At 32.8% G+C, this 18,379-nt stretch overlaps 4 protein-coding genes across 4 annotated transcripts; 1 reads left to right on the forward strand and 3 right to left on the reverse strand. All coding sequences in view use genetic code 12, as the record gives it.

The window, feature by feature from the left end:
* Window positions 1-414: 414 nt before the first annotated feature.
* DFJ63DRAFT_337473 (uncharacterized protein) lies at window positions 415-5,199 on the reverse strand (the record flags this gene model as incomplete). Its single annotated transcript, XM_064908556.1, has 1 exon — window positions 415-5,199. The coding sequence occupies one exon, from the start codon at window positions 5,197-5,199 to the stop codon at window positions 415-417; it is 4,785 nt and encodes a 1,594-aa protein (XP_064760095.1).
* A 1,240-nt stretch (window positions 5,200-6,439) lies between these two features.
* DFJ63DRAFT_290368 (cytochrome P450) lies at window positions 6,440-8,026 on the forward strand (the record flags this gene model as incomplete). Its single annotated transcript, XM_064905306.1, has 1 exon — window positions 6,440-8,026. One exon carries the CDS (start codon window positions 6,440-6,442, stop codon window positions 8,024-8,026), a length of 1,587 nt encoding a protein of 528 aa, XP_064760096.1.
* Window positions 8,027-8,057: 31 nt separating this feature from the next.
* On the reverse strand, window positions 8,058-13,201 carry DFJ63DRAFT_239445 (P-loop containing nucleoside triphosphate hydrolase protein). Its single transcript, XM_064904300.1, has one exon. It carries the CDS (start codon window positions 12,800-12,802, stop codon window positions 8,123-8,125), a length of 4,680 nt encoding a protein of 1,559 aa, XP_064760097.1. The 5' UTR covers window positions 12,803-13,201; the 3' UTR covers window positions 8,058-8,122.
* Window positions 13,202-13,312: 111 nt separating this feature from the next.
* DFJ63DRAFT_320856 (uncharacterized protein) lies at window positions 13,313-18,302 on the reverse strand. Its single transcript, XM_064907258.1, has one exon. The coding sequence runs from the start codon at window positions 18,201-18,203 to the stop codon at window positions 13,320-13,322; it is 4,884 nt and encodes a 1,627-aa protein (XP_064760098.1). The 5' UTR covers window positions 18,204-18,302; the 3' UTR covers window positions 13,313-13,319.
* Between the last annotated feature and the right edge of the window lie 77 nt (window positions 18,303-18,379).

Consider the following 18,379-nt stretch of genomic DNA (forward strand, 5'->3'; position numbering starts at 1 on the left):
GATATTTAATTAGAGAGAAATATAACAACATGTATTGAAGTAACAAGAGGGGAGGGTGAAGGTATGCTGACGAACTAAATAAAACAAAACAAGGGGCATCAGCATATACCTGCTATATAGGTATTAATGTAAATATAGCTAAATTTTTAATAATATAAAAAGAAAATCATATAAAAAGTGCAAGTAAGAATAGATAAAACTTATATATGCGTTGTAATTGTCAGGGTACCGTAGAACGGACCGCATGACTCCTAATAGTGGATAGGTAAGTAAGTTTGAAATATGAATATCATAAGTCGTAAAGTGAATAAATAATTACTACTAATAGTCCACATTTAGTAGAGATATTAGAGTTCTAGACTATATACAAAAACTTCCTAATACTAAAAACTATTTACACGCAAATTATAAGCACTAGAGGTTTTCTATATCTAAATTTTTAAGATAACCACCTTTATTACATAAAGAGTAAAACTCGGAAGTGTCATCTTTTAATAAGTTTTTAGGAGTATCAAACTCCTTAACTTGTCCATCATGAAGGACAAGTATTCTATCACTATCTAAAATAGTTTCCAAACGATGAGCAATTGTTAAAATAGTCTTATCCTTAAAACTTGATCTAATAGTTTCTTGAATAATTTTATCTGTTTGCACATCAACTGCAGCTGTTGCTTCATCTAAAATCAAGATTTGTGATTTATTCAATAAAGCTCTTGCTAATGATAATAGTTGTTTTTGCCCAGAAGATAAATTTGACCCTCCTTCAAAAACAACAGCATCTAATCCCATATCATAATCTGAAATGTCTTCAATATTAATAGAATCATCAGAAACCTTGACTTCAGTTTGCTTTTTCTTCACATTTTTCTTTGTTTTCATATCTTGAACATGCTCTTTCAAATGAGACATTTCTAAAACATTCCATAACTCTTCATCTTCAAATTCACCAAATGGATCAAGGTTCTCTCTCACACTACCTTCGATGGTTTGTGCATCTTGAGGGATAATGTTAATTCTATGACGTAAATCAAATAAACCCATTTTGCTAGTATCGACTCCATCGATTTCAATATGCCCTTGCGATGGTTCAATAATTCTAAACATAGAAATAGCAACAGTCGATTTTCCTGCCCCTGTTCTTCCAACAATACCAATCTTTTCACGAGCCTTGATATCAATATTTAAATCTTTCAATACTGGATCTAAATTATCTCTATATTTGGTGGAATAGTTCTTAAATGAAATTGAACCTGACTCTGGCCATGCTTCACGGGGTCTATTGTCAGAAATAACTAATGGAGCCTCCGGCTTCAACTTACAGTATTCAATAATTCTTTCTATGGCAACTGATCTAGCTTCAACTTCAGCCCAAAGCCTAATCATAGCATTCAAGGTACCAGTAATACTCAAGGCATTCATCATAACAAACCCAACTAATCCTGAATCTAATTCATGAGAAGTTCCCAATGTAGATAATATAACTAACGTGGTAGCATAAACAACTACGGCTGAAATTGCTTGCAATCTCATACTCAACCATCTACCACAAGATAGGGCTGCAAAATTTGTAGAAATTAATCTATCTAATTTTATCTTATTTCCGTTGACGAACCTGTTAATTTGATCATAAGCACGAATAGTCTCGACACCTGTTACTGATTCTTGAAGGTGTGAATACACAGGGCTTCTGTAAGCACTTGCTAACCTCTTGAGTTCTCTGGCAGAAGGAATATAGTATTCTCTGAGTTTGTTGTAGAAGAAAAAGAGTACCAGAATAACTATAATCATGACTGGAAAATTAAAAATAATAACAGCTAAGATACCAATAGTGGTAGAACCAAATCTTAACACACCAAACAAAAGAAATGTAAGCTGATCATCTATCACATTCATATCCTCGGAGAATCTGTTCAATATTCTTCCAACAGGAGTAGTATCAAAAAATGACATTGGAGATCTTAAGACATTTCTAGCCATATTGTCATGAAAATGCTTTGAAGCTCTGATACTAGATTTCGTTCGACCTAATATTGAACCTCCAAAAGTTCCTAAAGTAGTAATTCCACCTAAAAGCGAATATAAAATCAAATAGAACTTAGAAGAAACATTTTGTCCAGCATCTAAATTATCTTGTGACCAAGATTTTAAAGCATAGCCTGACATAATCTGACTAACTGTTGAAAGGTTCATCAAAAAAATAATAATAAATATGTCTATAACGTTGGCAGCTTTGAAATATTCCCAGTATACTTCCAACTTCACTCGTCCTTTTGCCCCCTTTTCAACCACATGCTCAGTCCTTCTAACAATGGTTTCATCTTGTTCATCTTCTTCTTGATATTCATGGTCTAAAGAAGTCATACTAGCTCGTCTAAGGGAAGATATTGAATCCACAACTTCCAAAGGAATATCGACTTCAATGTGATTCTTCACATTGGAAGCATTTAATTCAATGATGTTATCATCTTGCAAAGTAGACCCGACAGAAACAACATCAACTTCTGGTTCAAAATCTTTCTTAATCTCATCCTCCAATTCTTCCAATTCCTCTTCAGCTTCTTGTTGTCCAAATTCTCTAATTAATACGGCTAATTCATCATTTTTGGCAATTACTTCTTCATAATTACCACCTTCAGTGATTTCACCCTTCTTCAAAAGAACAATGTTATCAGCTTCATGTAAAACTTTAACAGCATTAGTTGCTAAGACAATGGTCTTGGATGCAATTATACCATTTTTACCTAAAACTTGATCAACGAGATTCTTCCCAACATGAGCATCGACAGCAGATAAAACATCATCTAAAAGATAAATATCAGCTCTTGCATAAACAGCCCTAGCGAAAGAAATACGAGCTTTTTGACCACCACTTAAAGAGATTCCCTTTTCACCCACAATAGTCTTATCACCATCTGGGAGAGCATCGAAATCAGGCAATAATTGACAAGCAGCTATAGTCTTTGCGTAGAATGATTTATCATATTTGCAACCAAATAAGATATTTTCCTTGACAGAACTATTAAGGATCCAGGGAGCTTGAGAACAATAAGCAATTGTTCCATTTACTTCAAGCTTTGTGTTATTTTTCTTAATTAGGATTAATTCTCCAAGAATGCTCTTCAAAAGAGTAGTTTTACCAGAACCTACTTTTCCCACAATACAAGTTAACTGACCTTTTCTAGCTTCAAAATTAATTTCACTTAAAGCAACATTATTTTCACCATCAGACTCAATACGATCTTCATCAGTATAATCTTTATCTGATTCTTCATTCCATAAAAATGTAGCATTGTTAATCTTGATAGAAACATCATTCTTTTTAAGTTCTTTATAAGAACGATCAGTGATTGCCGACTCTAATTCACTTAATTCGAAGAAGTCACTTAATCGTTGCAATGATATTCTCATATTAAAGAAGTTGTTGAGAATTTCAGGAAACGTGACAATTGGTCTTGATAATATTTCAAACAAACTCAAAGCAGGAAAGCAGACAGCTGGAACCAAAGGAACTTTTGAAACGAATACGAAGGTCACTAAGCAGGAAAGTGGAACAAGTATCGGAATAATAGTCCAAAGCATCATAGAACAGGAATTAAGTATTCCTATTTTTTTGGTAAGGACCAATTCTTGATCATTTCTGATTTTGAACAATCTTTCCAACATGGGATTTTCCCAAGAATATAACTTGATACTCTTAACGGATGATAAAATTTCCGAAGTTAACTTGGTCCGTTTATCTTTATATTTCATATTTTCTTTAACATAGCGCATAACAAAAGCACTAACTTTCCCCGTAATAGGTACAAAAACCACTGTTACAACAAAACCCGATAAAGAAGAAATACCAATAATCTTGTATAATGATAACATAGTAAAGATCAATTTCAATGGAGCTGTAATCAATTCTACCAATCTTGGCATTTCACAAATAGCATTGACATCAACTGATAAGTTATTAACAATTTCACCTGTTGTTTTAGTCTTTTTAGATTCGGGAGACAAATCCAAAGCTTTTCTAAAAATCATAGTACTTAGTGAACCTTGAATTTCACATCGAACACTATAAAACACAGCAAAGTATTGATTACTACTAGCGAACCTTAACACAGCACAAACAAAAATACCAGTTGCATATGCAAAACTTACTATAGCAGGTTGCTTATTAACTTCAGCTTGATTCTCACTAAAGAACGCAATAAATCTTTGAAATAAAAACGCTTGAATAAACCCAAAAAATGATTCACCGAAATCTAAGGTACCAGCAATTAACAAATCCCAAAAATGAATCAGTATCAAAATGTAAAGTAATGATGGTTTCGACGTCTGTTTATATTTTAACTTTAAATCTCTCAATTTTCTTGCTAATTTATTGAAAGAAGTGTCATTTTTCAATTCAATTGGTACCGGCGGAATATCCTTGATATCCAATTCATCAGTATCATAAATTTTCTTAATAAGGTCTTCAAGCCAACTGAAAGTTATTTGCGAAATCATGTTTCTTACTGATGATATTTCCCAACCATTTAATGAATAATAATCACGTAATTCCACACTTGGTTTAAAAAGAGAAGTTTCAAGAAATAAGACGATCGCAGAGTTAATGAACAAAAATGTTTCAAGAACATAGACAAGAGATTTCGAAGAATTACCACTTATAGGAATATATAATTTAAATCCAGAGAAAACATCTTGAACTAAAACAGACAAATTTAAAAACAAAATTATTATCCAATATAATAATAATGAAGAATTTGCAGTAACAGTTCTTGTTGGTTCAATGATGTGAAAGGGTAAGATTATTAAAGTAAAAATGCCAAAAGATGATGCAGTTGCAAAGAATAACATAGAAGTCAATGAAGTAAAGTTATAAAACGCTAAAAGCATGAGTGCAGTTGAATGTAAAAATAATAAAATTAATTTTAAGATTTGATAACCACCAACACTTTTAATTTTGAACGATGAACCCAAAGCATAATGAATTCTGAAGGGACCATGGCTATTATAAAATAGTGATTTAAGTAGTTGATAAGCAGCAAAAGCACCCAAAAGCGAATTAACAATCAAAGTAAATGAATATACGAAACAAGGATCGACTGAATTTTGAAGACTAGCATCAAATGGACGGTAAATTGCTTCAATAGAACAATTGGAATAACGTTCCAATCTTTTATGATGTATCTCATTCAACAGTTGAAACATTTTCTCAAAGTTATTGACATTGATATGAAATCACAAGTGGTCAAAAAAGTCAAAACTGGAAAATTTATAGAAAGAAAGAAAGAAAGGATATATCTATATTAATATCTAAACAGTTAAAAGTGTGCTTGACATTGCTAATTTATAGGTGAATCAGTCATAAATCGATCCTTGTTGGGTTATCAGCCTTCCAATAAAACGACGCCCTTTCGTCAAGTGGATAACGGAAATAAAAGAGGTATATGCAGGCCACACGGCACTAAATCCTGATTAGGCTTATCAATCGATGTAACGTAGTATACTTTTCTGAACTAGTTGTATGTTCACAGTTAATATATATAAAAATTTAGAAAAAGGATTAAAATAAGTGGATTATGCCTGTTATAAGGACATTTAAGTCAAAGACTTGTATATGTATCATTGTTTAAATCAAGAAATAGGATTTATATAGAACGAACATCTGTTGGGGTTCCCCTTTTCAGACGTTGGACATTTGGTCTCAGTTTTGTGTAATTTTATGTTTGGAGGAGGAGGGAGGAGGAGAAAGTGATGGCTGCGTGGATGCTTCATTTATATGAATAACAAGAATCTAATTTTGTATTGAAATAAAGTTGCAAATGGAGCCAAGAGACCTACCACAACTGTCAAGTAGTATGATTCACAACCTTGACATAAAAGTTAAAACTATTAAATGTCAATTCCAGTAGATGTGACTGAAGAACACCGGACTCAGATACTTTATCTAGCTCAATACATATAAATTAAGCGCACCTGTATATTGGACTGGCGAAATTTTCAGCATAATTCTGGGGTAGGCATAATTACCGTTACCATTCAGAGATGAGTTAATGCAATTATGTATGAATTAATCCACTAAATTGAAAGCACCGGTACCTTAGCTGAGATTAAAGCCGATATGCAACTATCGGTATAAAACCCAACATTGAGAATTATGCTAACATGTTGGTAGTATTCTAACCTTATTATCGGTTTCATGTGCTTTAGTTTAAAATATTTGTTTGCGAAATCTCAACTTTACACACCATATCCTAACCAAACATGACAACTCCGATTGAAATCATTTATCTACAAAAGTACACACTATTCCCCACAGTAATTTCCTATTTATAAATTTATTTTGTTTACCATGTAGTATAAATAGATTTTGGATTCCATCATTAAACTTAAACCTGTAATTACCTTTATAAATAAATTACCCTATATCGAGCAATAACTAATAGACATGCTGTTACTTATCCATCATATTCAAGACATACTCTTGAAATGGTACGTTCTTGTACCTATCTTGCTTGTCGTACTTAAGGTTTTTTCATACTTCCGTAATAAATCATTATCGAAAAAATTAGGTGCAAAAACCCATACTAATTATGTAACTGATGGGTTCAATGGGTTCTTAATCCCTAAGACTTTGATTAAATATCAAAAACAAGGAACGTATATCGCTTACTTACATGGTTTATTTTCGAAACTTGAACGTCCTGATGTTGCAACATTCATTTTCAGAATATTTGGAAAGAATTTAATTATCACTAGAGATCCTGAAAATATAAAAGCAATGTTAGCAACTCAATTTAACGATTTTGGTTTAGGTCTACCAAGACATACTTCGTTTAATCCTTTATTGGGGGATGGGATTTTTACTTTAGATGGGGAAGGGTGGAAGCATTCAAGAGCTATGCTTAGACCTCAATTTGCAAGAGATCAAGTTGCTCATGTCCAAGCTTTAGAACCCCATATCCAAGTATTCGCCAAGCATGTTAGAAAGTATAACAAACAACCTTTTGATATTCAAGAATTATTCTTCAGATTCACAGTTGATTCCGCAACTGAATTTCTCTTTGGTGAATCTGTTGGTTCATTACAAGATGAATTTATTGGTATGAATAATCCCAGTACTGACTTTGATGGTAAAGCTGGCTTTGCTGACGCTTTTAATAGATCTCAACATTTGATTGCTCAAAGATCACTTTTACAAAATTTATACTTTCTTATTTCATTTGGTGAATTCCGTAGATGTAATGCTCATGTTCATAGATTTGCTGATCATTATGTTCAAAGAGCCCTCAACACTAATCTCGAAGAATTAGATAAAGAATCAAAAGGTGGTTATGTATTCTTGTATGAATTAGTTAAGGAAACTAGAAATCCAAAAGTCTTAAGAGATCAATTATTAAATATCTTAGTCGCGGGACGAGATACTACTGCTGGTTTATTATCTTTTGCATTCTATGAATTATCAAGAAATAAAGAAATGTGGGACAAGTTAAAAGAAGAAATATATGAAAGATTTGGATCTGGTGAAGAATCTAAGATTGAAGAAATTACTTTCGAATCATTAAAGAAATGTGAATATTTAAAGGCTGTGTTAAACGAAACCTTGAGAGTTTATCCATCTGTTCCAAGAAATGGTAGATACTCATTGAAAGATACCACTTTGCCAAGAGGTGGTGGTCCAAATGGTTTAGATCCAATATTTGTTCCTAAACATAGTAATGTCTTGTATTGTATCTATTCAACACATAGAATGGAAGAATTCTATGGAAAAGATGCCGATGTATTCAGACCAGAAAGATGGTTCGAGCCAGAAGTTAGAAAATTGGGTTGGGCTTATTTACCTTTCAATGGTGGTCCAAGAATTTGCCTTGGTCAACAATTCGCATTGACTGAAGCATCTTACGTTGTTGCTAGATTGTGTCAATTGTTCCCTGACTTAAGCAGTGACTTCAATTTAAATAGCGAGTATCCACCAAGAATTGCAACACATTTAACTGCATCTCTTCAAGAAAATAATTTAGTATCTTTATACTAATGGGTTTGTTTGGTTTAGTGAATTTTTTATTTATATATTTTTCTATAATATTCTATAATATTCTATATGAATTTGAAGTGATTTATTATTATTATATTAATTTTGGGTCTTTAATACTGCAGCTTGATTGCACAAGGAGTAGAATTCAGAAGAAGTATCTCCTAATAGATTTTGAGGAGTGTCAAATTCCTTTACTTTACCTTTATCAAGAACGATAATTCTATCATTATCGAGAATTGTCTCTAATCTATGAGCTATTGTTAAAATAGTCTTATCTTTAAATTCTGATCTAATTGTTTCTTGAATTATCTTATCAGTTTGAACATCAACAGCTGCTGTAGCTTCATCTAAGATCAAAATTTGTGATTTGTTCAACAAGGCTCTAGCTAAAGATAATAACTGCTTTTGTCCTGATGATAAGTTAGAACCACCCTCGAATACAGCAGCTGATAATCCAGTATCATATTCGATATCGGTATCATCTACATTTTCATCTTTTTGATCTTTCTTGGTTTTCATTTGAAGAACATGTTCTTTCATATGAGCATGATCTAACACCTCCCATAATTCAGCATCTGAATGAGAACCAAGTGGATCAAGATTTTGTCTTATGGATCCTTCTATAGTCTGTGCATCTTGTGGGATAATATTCAACTTATGACGCAAATCAAATAAACCTATCCTTGAAGTGTTAATACCATCAATTTCAATATTCCCTGTAACTGATTCGATAATACGGAACAACGAAACTGCAATTGTTGATTTACCAGCACCAGTTCTACCAACTATTCCTATTTTTTCCATTGGTTTGATACTTATATTTAAATTATGAAGAACCGGATCAAGGTTGTCTCTATACTTAGTTGAATAATTCTTAAATTCAATAGATCCATTTTGGGGCCACGATTCTGGAGGTCTTGAGTCTTTAATTATTAATTCTGCCTCAGGCTTTAATTTACAATATTCAATAATTCTTTCCACCGCAACTGATTTGGTCTCTACTTCAGCCCAACATCTTATAATTGAATTCAAAAGACCCGTAATACTCAACACATTGATCATAAGAAAACCAACCAATCCTGGACTAATCGAATTACTTCTTCCAGCAGTAAACAAAATCATTAATGTGGTAGCATACATCATTATTGCTGACATCATTTGCAATCTGAAAGATAACCATCTACTAGTGAATAGACTTGAATACATGGCACTAATTAAGTTCTCGGCATTTGATTCATTTTTAAATATAAATCTTTCTTGTTGATCGAAGGCTCTAATAGTTTCCACTCCAATTATAGATTCTTGTACATGAGAAAATATAGGACTTCTGCTAGCACTAACCAAACGTTTTAATTCTCTACCTGCTGGAATGAAATATTTTCTGATACTGTTAAACAAGAAAAAAAATACCAAGATAACTAAGGCCATTGGTGGTAAGTTGAATATAAGCACTCCCAATAATCCAAAAGACTCTATTATATAGTGCGTAAGTCCTATCCATGACCATATAAGCTGATCATCCAATACATTTATATCATCTGAAAAGCGATTTAAAATTCTTCCAGTTGGTGTTGTTTCAAAGAATGACATTGGTGATCTCAAAATACTATGGAACATGCTAGCATGAAAATATCTTGAAGCTTTAATAACACTGAATATGCATACAACTGAACAACCAATTAAAATAAACAATCCACTTGATATTCCTAATGCGGCATAAGTTGTCAAATAGTAAATTGGAGATACGTTGAATCCGACTTGAAGATTCTTTTCTGACCATACTTTCAACACATAGTTAGCCATAAGAAGTGTACTCATGCTACCAATATAGGTGAATACATAAAATATAATTGACCAAATATTACATGCTTTAAAGTATTGTAAATGTACTGAGAACTTAATATCACCAGTTGGTCCTTTTTCAGCATTGTCTCCAGTCTTTATGATTAAATCATTATCTTCATCGTCATCTTCTTCATCATGAGTAAATGAAACTATGCTAGCTCTTCGATGAGATGCCCGACTTCCGATCACTTCTAATGGTTCAAAATCCGAATCCTCTACAACCAAGTCGCCAGCGTTGGAAGGGACAAGCTTAATAATTTCATCATCAGATACAAATTCGGTATCTTCAACCACCACTGAAGGTTCATCTATGATCACTTGAGGCTGAATTTGGCCAAACTCTTTAATTAGTTCCGTGAGTTTGTTATCTTGATTTATAATTTCATTATAACTTCCGCTAGCTATTATTTCTCCTTTTTGTAACAATATTATGTTTTGAGCTTTATGAAGTATACCAATAGCATTAGTGGCAAGAACAATTGTTTTAGTAGATAATAAACCTTCTGGACCTAAAACTTTGTCAATCAAGTTTTTAGCAACATGAGCATCAACTGCTGACAAAACGTCATCTAACAAATAAACGTCTGCTCTAGCATAAACAGCCCTAGCGAGGGCAAGCCTAGCTTTTTGACCACCACTCAATGATATACCCTTTTCTCCCACAACTGTTTTATCCCCATCAGGTAATATTTCAAGATCAGGCAATAACTGACATGCTTCGATCGTTCTTTTATAGAAGACTTTATCGTATTTAAATCCAAATAAAATGTTCTGTTTGACTGTAGCATTCAAAATCCAAGGAGATTGTGCACAGTAGGCTATTGACCCATTTACACCAATTAATGTATCTGGTTTCTTATACAATGGAATCTCACCTAATAAACTTCTAAGGAAACTGGTTTTTCCAGATCCTACCCTACCAACTATGCAATTTAAATTACCTTTTCTCGCCAGAAAGTTGATATTTTTTAACGCAATATCAGAAGTTTCAACCTCATGTTCATTAACGGTCTCTTTTTTATTATCCCAATGAAAAGTTGCATTCCTAACTTCAATGGAAATATCGTTATTTTTTAATTCGTATGAAGTTCTGTGAACAGTAGAAGTATCTAACTCCTCTAACGCGAGCAAATCTTGTAATCTTTTCAATGAAACTTTGCATTCAACTGCTTGTGCAAATATATCAGGAAGAAACAATATTGGTTTAGCCAAAATACCAAACAATGATAAAGCTGGGAAACAAGTGGAAGGAACTAATGGTATAGGAGAAATATAAGAATAAGTTATGAGACAAGCACAAGGAATGAAAAAGGGTATCAATGACCACAAAAACATAGATAAAGCATTGAACACACCAATTTTCCTTCCAAGAGGTAATTCCCTATCATTTCTAATTTCCAGTAATCTTTCGGACATTGGATCTTCCCATGAATATAATTTGATACTCTTAATTGAAGTTAAGATTTCAGATATCAATTTAGTTCTCTCGTCTCTTATACTCATAATCTGATTATAAAGTGATGTGATTGATGTACTAACTTTAGTTGTAGTTGGAACTAAAATACATGCAGCAATAAACCCCGAAATGGTCGAGACTCCGATTATCTTAAACAAAGCATATAATGTAAGAAGTAACTTAATAGGACCTGTAGCAAGTTCAACGAAATGAGGTATATCGGCCAATTTACCAACATCTATTGAAATATTGTTAACAATTTCACCTGTTGTTTTGCCCTTTCTTGCTTCTGGTGAAAGATTGAGTGCCTTTTTGTAGACCATATCAGTCAAGGAACCCTGAATTTTGCATTTCATGGAATAATAGTTTGAGTAGTACCTGTTTACAGTGAAATACCTAAATACTGCACAAGTAAACAAACAAGTAGCGATACAGAATCCAACGAGGATTGGTTTACTAAAATCAGGACTTGTAGATGAACTTACTTCATTAAATAACAATATGAACTGTTGAAGCATAAATGCTTGTGCAAATCCAAACAAAACTTCCATTATGTCAAGACAAAAACCAATCAAGGCATGAAACCAATGAGTTATAACAATAACATAAAATAAGGATGGATTTTCTTCAGAAGCTGAATTCTTAAAGTTATTCCAATGTTTTAATAGCTTTTCGTAAGAGATTTTAACCTTGAAGTCAATCGGAATTTTTGGAAGGATCTTTATGTCTAATGTGTTGGACTGGTAGATAATTCCAATGTGATTCAGTGCCCATGAAAAGCTTACCTCAGTGAACAAACTTTTAACAGTTGATCTTTCCCAGTCATTTAAGTCATAGTATTCCTTTAACTCCTGAGTAGCTGTATAATAAGCATTTTCTGTGACTAATATCAAAACTGAAATAACAAATTGTAGAACCTCTATGGTAATAATTAAAGATACATTTGAATCGCCTGCAATATAAATCTTATGATCAGAGAATATATCTTGAACAAGCACAACCAAATTAAATAAAGAAGAAATCAACCAAAATAGTAACAAAGAAGCACATGGTATTACCGATCTGGTTGGCTCGGATATATGTAAGGGTAAAATTATGAAACCTATTGCGATAATAGATGACCCAGGACCCAACTTTGAAGCTGGTGATGAAGATATAAAACTCAATAAAATAAACAGTAGCAACAGTATTCCAACTAATCCTACTTTAAATATTTGAATTATTCCAACACTTTTAAATCTTAAGTATGATCCGAACGCAAACTGTATTTTAAATGGCCCATGTTTATTGTTTCTTATTAACCATATGAATTGAAATAATGCAAAACAGCCTAGTATAGTATTGAGCATCAAACTTAAAGATGAAAGAAAGCAAGGATTGAACGAATTCTGAAATCCTCCAGAAAATGGATGCGTTATAGCATCAAGTGAACACACTTTGAATGTTGTATTATAACTTACTATCTGATTTTTCATTATACTTATTTGAGCTTCTTAATACTGAAAAATGCTTGTAAATTATTCTTGTTGGTGTATAGGTTTGAATTTATAGAGAAACATCCAATACCAGCATTCCATCTCATAAGTTTCTTCTAACCTACGCCTGATATATGCCATTCGATGTCATGGTTCTTTGGCTGCTAATCTCAAACTAGTCTTTATTTATTTTGAACGCCGAGAATAGTCACAATTTCCTAATTGAGCGATAACTCCACTCATGACTCAATTTTTTTGCGCCCATCGAAAGAAGTGTTGTCACCAAAAGGTCGTGCGCTCTTGAGAAGAGCCGAGCAATGTTTTAGCAGCAATTACAATTTTATGTATGAGCTAAATTTACAATTAACTTACAATCAAATTATCCAAGAAAAATATTTTTTTTATTTTATAATAATTATCTAAAACAGAACTGACTCTACTGACAAACCAAACTATAAAAAAAGAAAACAAAAACTTAAACTGTCTAACAAAAAGGATCCCTTACTTAGGGAATAAACTAAAGCTTATCAATATCTAAATTCTTAAGATATCCACCTTGTTTACATAACGAATAGAATTCAGTACTTTCATCTTTCAAAAGATTCTTAGGAGTATCAAACTCCTTGACTTGTCCTTTATCGAGGACAATGATTCTATCGCTATCAAGAATGGTTTCTAATCTGTGGGCAATTGTTAAAATTGTCTTATCTTTGAATTTAGATCGAATAGTTTCTTGAATAATTTTATCGGTTTGTACATCAACAGCAGCAGTTGCTTCATCCAAAATTAAAATCTTGGATTTGTTCAATAATGCTCTAGCTAATGATAATAATTGTCTTTGACCAGAAGATAAATTAGATCCACCTTCAAATACCGTGGCTGACAATCCAATATCGTATTCAACCACTTTGTCTTCTGCTGAATCATCTGATTCTTTATTTTCTTCTTCTTTAGTAGCACCCTTCTTAGTCTTCATTTGTTCAATATGTGGCTTTAAATGGGCTAATTCCAATACATTCCATAATTCTTCATCGGTATATTGTGCGAAAGGATCTAAATTTTGTCTGACACTTCCTTCAACGGTTTGAGCATCTTGTGGAATAATATTTAACTTATGACGTAAGTCGAATAAACCTATTTTACTAGTATCAACTCCATCAATTTCGATATGACCACCAGATGCTTCAATTATACGGAATAATGAAATAGCAATAGTTGATTTACCGGCACCAGTTCTACCAACGATACCGATCTTTTCACTAGGTTTTATATCAATGTTTAATTCCTTTAAAACAGGGTCTAAATTCTCTCTATATCTGGTGGAGTAATTCTTAAACGATACAGCACCTTTAGTTGGCCAAGATTCTTCTGGTTTAGTTTCAGGGATTTCAGTTGGAGCTTCCAGCTTTAAATTACAATACTCAACAACTCTTTCCATAGAAACTGATTTTGTTTCAATATCAGCCCACATTCTAATGATGGCATTTAAGACACCAGTAACACTTAAAGCATTAAGCATAACGAAACCAACTAACGCTGAATTTAATTCATTTGCAGTACCTAAAGTTGATAAAATCATTAAAGTGGATGCATAAACAATAAGAGCAGAAATACTTTGCAATCTCATTGATAACCATCTATTACAACAAAGATTGTTATATGTGGTGGCAATTAAGTTGTTGATATTGGTCTTGTTTCTATAAATAAATCTGTCCACTTGGCTATAAGCTCTAATAGTTTCAACCCCTGTAACAGATTCTTGAAGATGGGAGAATACAGGACTTTTATTAGCACTTGATAACCTCCTAAGTTCTCTAGATGACGGAATGAAATAACTTCTAACATTATTATAGAAGAAAACAAGAATGGCAATGAGAAGTGCCATAATTGGTAAATTATAAATAATCACACCTAATAAACCAATAGCATTAAAAAGGAATTCAAATAATAATAAGAAAGCCCACATAATTTGACCATCGATAACATTGATATCATCTGAAAATCTGTTCAAAATTCTACCAACTGGTGTAGTTTCAAAAAATGACATTGGAGATCTTAACACTCTTTGAGCCATGGTGTCATGGAAATGTTTGGATGCTTTAATGACACAGAAGGTCCAAATAATAATATAAGCAAATAAAATGAATAAACCGGAAGAAATACCTAAAATACTGTATACTACCAAGTAATAAACAGCTTCCACATTTCTGCCATTGGCTAAATTTCTTTCGGACCAGTTCTTCAACACAAAGTTGGCATAAATAGTAGCAGCTACATTACCAGCCATACAAAAAATGTAAAAGGCAAGATAACCATAATTACAAGCTTTGAAATATTCTAAATATACAGTTAACTTGACCTCACCTTTAGCACCTTCTTCAACAGTGTGACCTGTCTTTTTGACAACGTCTTGATCTTCATCGTCTTCATAGTTATGTTCGAAAGAAACAAAACTACCTCTTCTGAGTGTATTTCTGGTTTCAATTCTTTCTAATTGAGAAAATTCACCTTCAGCAGCTAATGCAGCGGCAGCACCAATAGCAGCCGGATCGTATTTGACGATTTCATCATCTTTCAAGGAAAGACTTGACGTAGATTTGGAAACTTCGGTAGCTGTTTCAGTAACAACTTCACCAGCTTCTTCTTCTTTTTCGTGTTCTAATTCTTGTTTACCAAATTCATTAATTAACTTAGAAAGTTCACCATCTTTGTCCATGACTTCATCAAAATTTCCTCTTTCGAGGATTTTCTTATCTTTTATAAGTACAATTTCATGAGCTTGATGCAAAACGGTTACAGCATTAGTAGCCAAGACAAGAGTCTTTGTAGCTAACATACCCTTTGGACCCAAAACAGCGTCAGTTATTTTCTTACCAACATGTGCATCGACAGCAGATAAAACATCATCTAATAAATAAATGTCAGACCTAGCGTAAACAGCTCTAGCAAGAGCAATTCTAGCTTTTTGACCACCACTTAAAGAAATACCTTTTTCACCAACAACAGTTCTATCTCCATCAGGTAAGACATCAAAATCAGGTATTAATTGACAAGCTTCAATAGTGCTAGCATAGAATGCTTTATCATATTTACAACCAAATAAAATGTTTTCTTTAACAGTTGCATTCATAATCCAAGGAGCTTGAGCACAGTAGGAAATGGTACCACTTACCTTAATTGAAGAATTTTCCTTCTTTAAAGCTGAAACTTCTCCAAGGAAACCTCTAAGTAAGGTGGTCTTACCGGAACCAACTTTACCAACAATACAGGTTAATTGACCTTTCTTTGCAGTAAATTCATCAATTGATAAAGCAAGATTGTCAATACCTTCAGATTCAACATCTTCTTCAGTAGCTGCGGCTTTCTTTTGGTCGTCAATATTCCATACAAATTCAGCGTTTTTCACTTCAATTGCATTTTCGCCAACGTTAATACTGTCAAGGGATCTTTCAACGACAACATTTTCTAATTCATCGAGAAGGAATAAGTCTTGTAATCTGTTAACTGAAACTCTGGTTTCAACATAATTGGTGAATAAGTTTGGAAGCATTAAAATTGGTTCTGATAACATGTTGAATACAGTTAAGGCTGGGAAAACAATTGAAGGAATTAATGGAACATCAGCAATGTATACAAAGGTCATTAAACTAGCGCATGAAACCAAGAAAGGAATACAGAACCAAAGGAAACCAGCAAATGAGTTAAAAATACCAATTCTCTTGGAAAGAGCTAATTCCTTTTCATTTCTAATTGCAAATAATCTTTGCAACATTGGAGTTTCCCAAGAGTATAACTTAATACTCTTAACTGAATTCATAATTTCGGAAGTAAGTCTAGTTCTTTCATCTCTAATTGTCATGGATTCGTTATAAAGTTTAGCAATGGATGTACTAACTTTGGTATTTAATGGGACTAAGATAAATGCAACAAGAACACCTGAAAAAGTGGAAGGACCAATGATTTTATACAAAGCAAGTAAAGTACAGACTAGCTTGACAGGCGCATTTAATAATTCAACAAAGGTTGGCATATCAATAACCGTCGAAACATCAACAGATAAGTTGTTCACAATTTCACCAGTCGTCTTACCTTTTCTGGATTCTGGAGAAAGTCTTAAAGCTTTTTTATAAATCATACTGGTTAAAGAACCATGCAACTTACCTCTTATTAAGAAATATTGGGCAAAGTATCTGTTGAAACTGATGAATCTTGCTACTGCACAAAGGAAAATAGCAGATGCAATAGTAAAACCCACGATAACTGGAGGCCTTTCTTTTTGAACATCTTCTGCTTCACCTGAACCGCTGAAAAATAAGATAAATCTTTGAAATAAAAAGGTTTGACCGAATCCAAATACCATTTCTCCTAAATCTAAGAAGAAAGCTATAACTAAACTAACCCAGTGAGTTTGGAATAAAATGAAAAATAAGGAAAGGTTTAATGTCTTATCCTTTTTGGAGGGATTGGAAAGTTTCTTAAGCTTTTCTTCTAATTGAAGATTAGCTTTGGCTTCCTTTGCACTCCATATTTTGTGAAATAATTCATAACTAACTTCACTTTTTAAATCAACTGGTAAAGCAGGTAAATCTTTTTGAACCACTTTACCTGTTTCATAAACCTTTTTGATAAGAGGTTGAAGCCAAAAGAATCCAATTTCGGAAAATAAGTTTCTTCTTGAACTTTCATCCCAGTCATTCAAGTCGAAATATTCTGATAATTCTTTAGATGGAGCGTATAATCCGATTTCAAAACCTAAGATGACAATTGAGTTTAATAATAACCCGATTTCAATAGTATAAACTATGACAGCGCCTATATCATCATTAGTTGGAAGTAATACTTTATATGGAGAAAATGAATCTGACACGAAAACCACTATGTAAACCAATATGGATAAAGTCCAATATAATAAAAGTGACGCGCTAGCAATGACTGATCTAGTTGGTTCTATAATATGTAAGGGTAATAAAACAAAAGCGTTTACGATAACGGAAAGCAAGACTCCTAAGGTTATAATGGAGTTGAATGAAGTATAAATAAATGAAAACAAAAAAATAGAAAGGATAACTTGTAAAAAGACTGAATTTAATTTAACTAATTGAAAGATACCAACACTTTTCAATTTAAAAGGTGAACCAAAACTGTATTTTATTTTAAAAGGACCAAATGAATTATTGAAAAGAAGGGTAATTAATTGAAAAAAGGCAAACACACCAAAGATAGCGTTGAATAAAAAGATAACAGCACCAACGAAACAAGGGTTTAATGAGTTACCCCTTGGGTCGTATAATGGCTGAGTTATACCATCAACGAGGGAGCAAGCCAGACGAACCTCGTCTTTCAAGATCACCCCGTTCCCAATATCTACTAAGTTCACTAATTGAGCTATCAGAAGTGACATTTCGATAATAGTACGATAATAGGAAATAAAATACAAGAGAAGAAGAAGAAGAGAGTTAAATTAGTTGTTAAATTTCGTAGACAGCGATATCTGACCTTATCTATACTTCCAATTTGAGGTGCGTAAAAATGAAAAAAAAAAAAAAAAAAAAAAAAAAAATAAGAGAGGTTAAGTTT

This window comes from Scheffersomyces coipomensis (genome assembly GCF_036884675.1).
Source record: "Scheffersomyces coipomensis strain NRRL Y-17651 chromosome Unknown DFJ63scaffold_7, whole genome shotgun sequence".
NCBI classification, from domain to species: Eukaryota; Fungi; Ascomycota; class Pichiomycetes; order Serinales; family Debaryomycetaceae; genus Scheffersomyces; species Scheffersomyces coipomensis.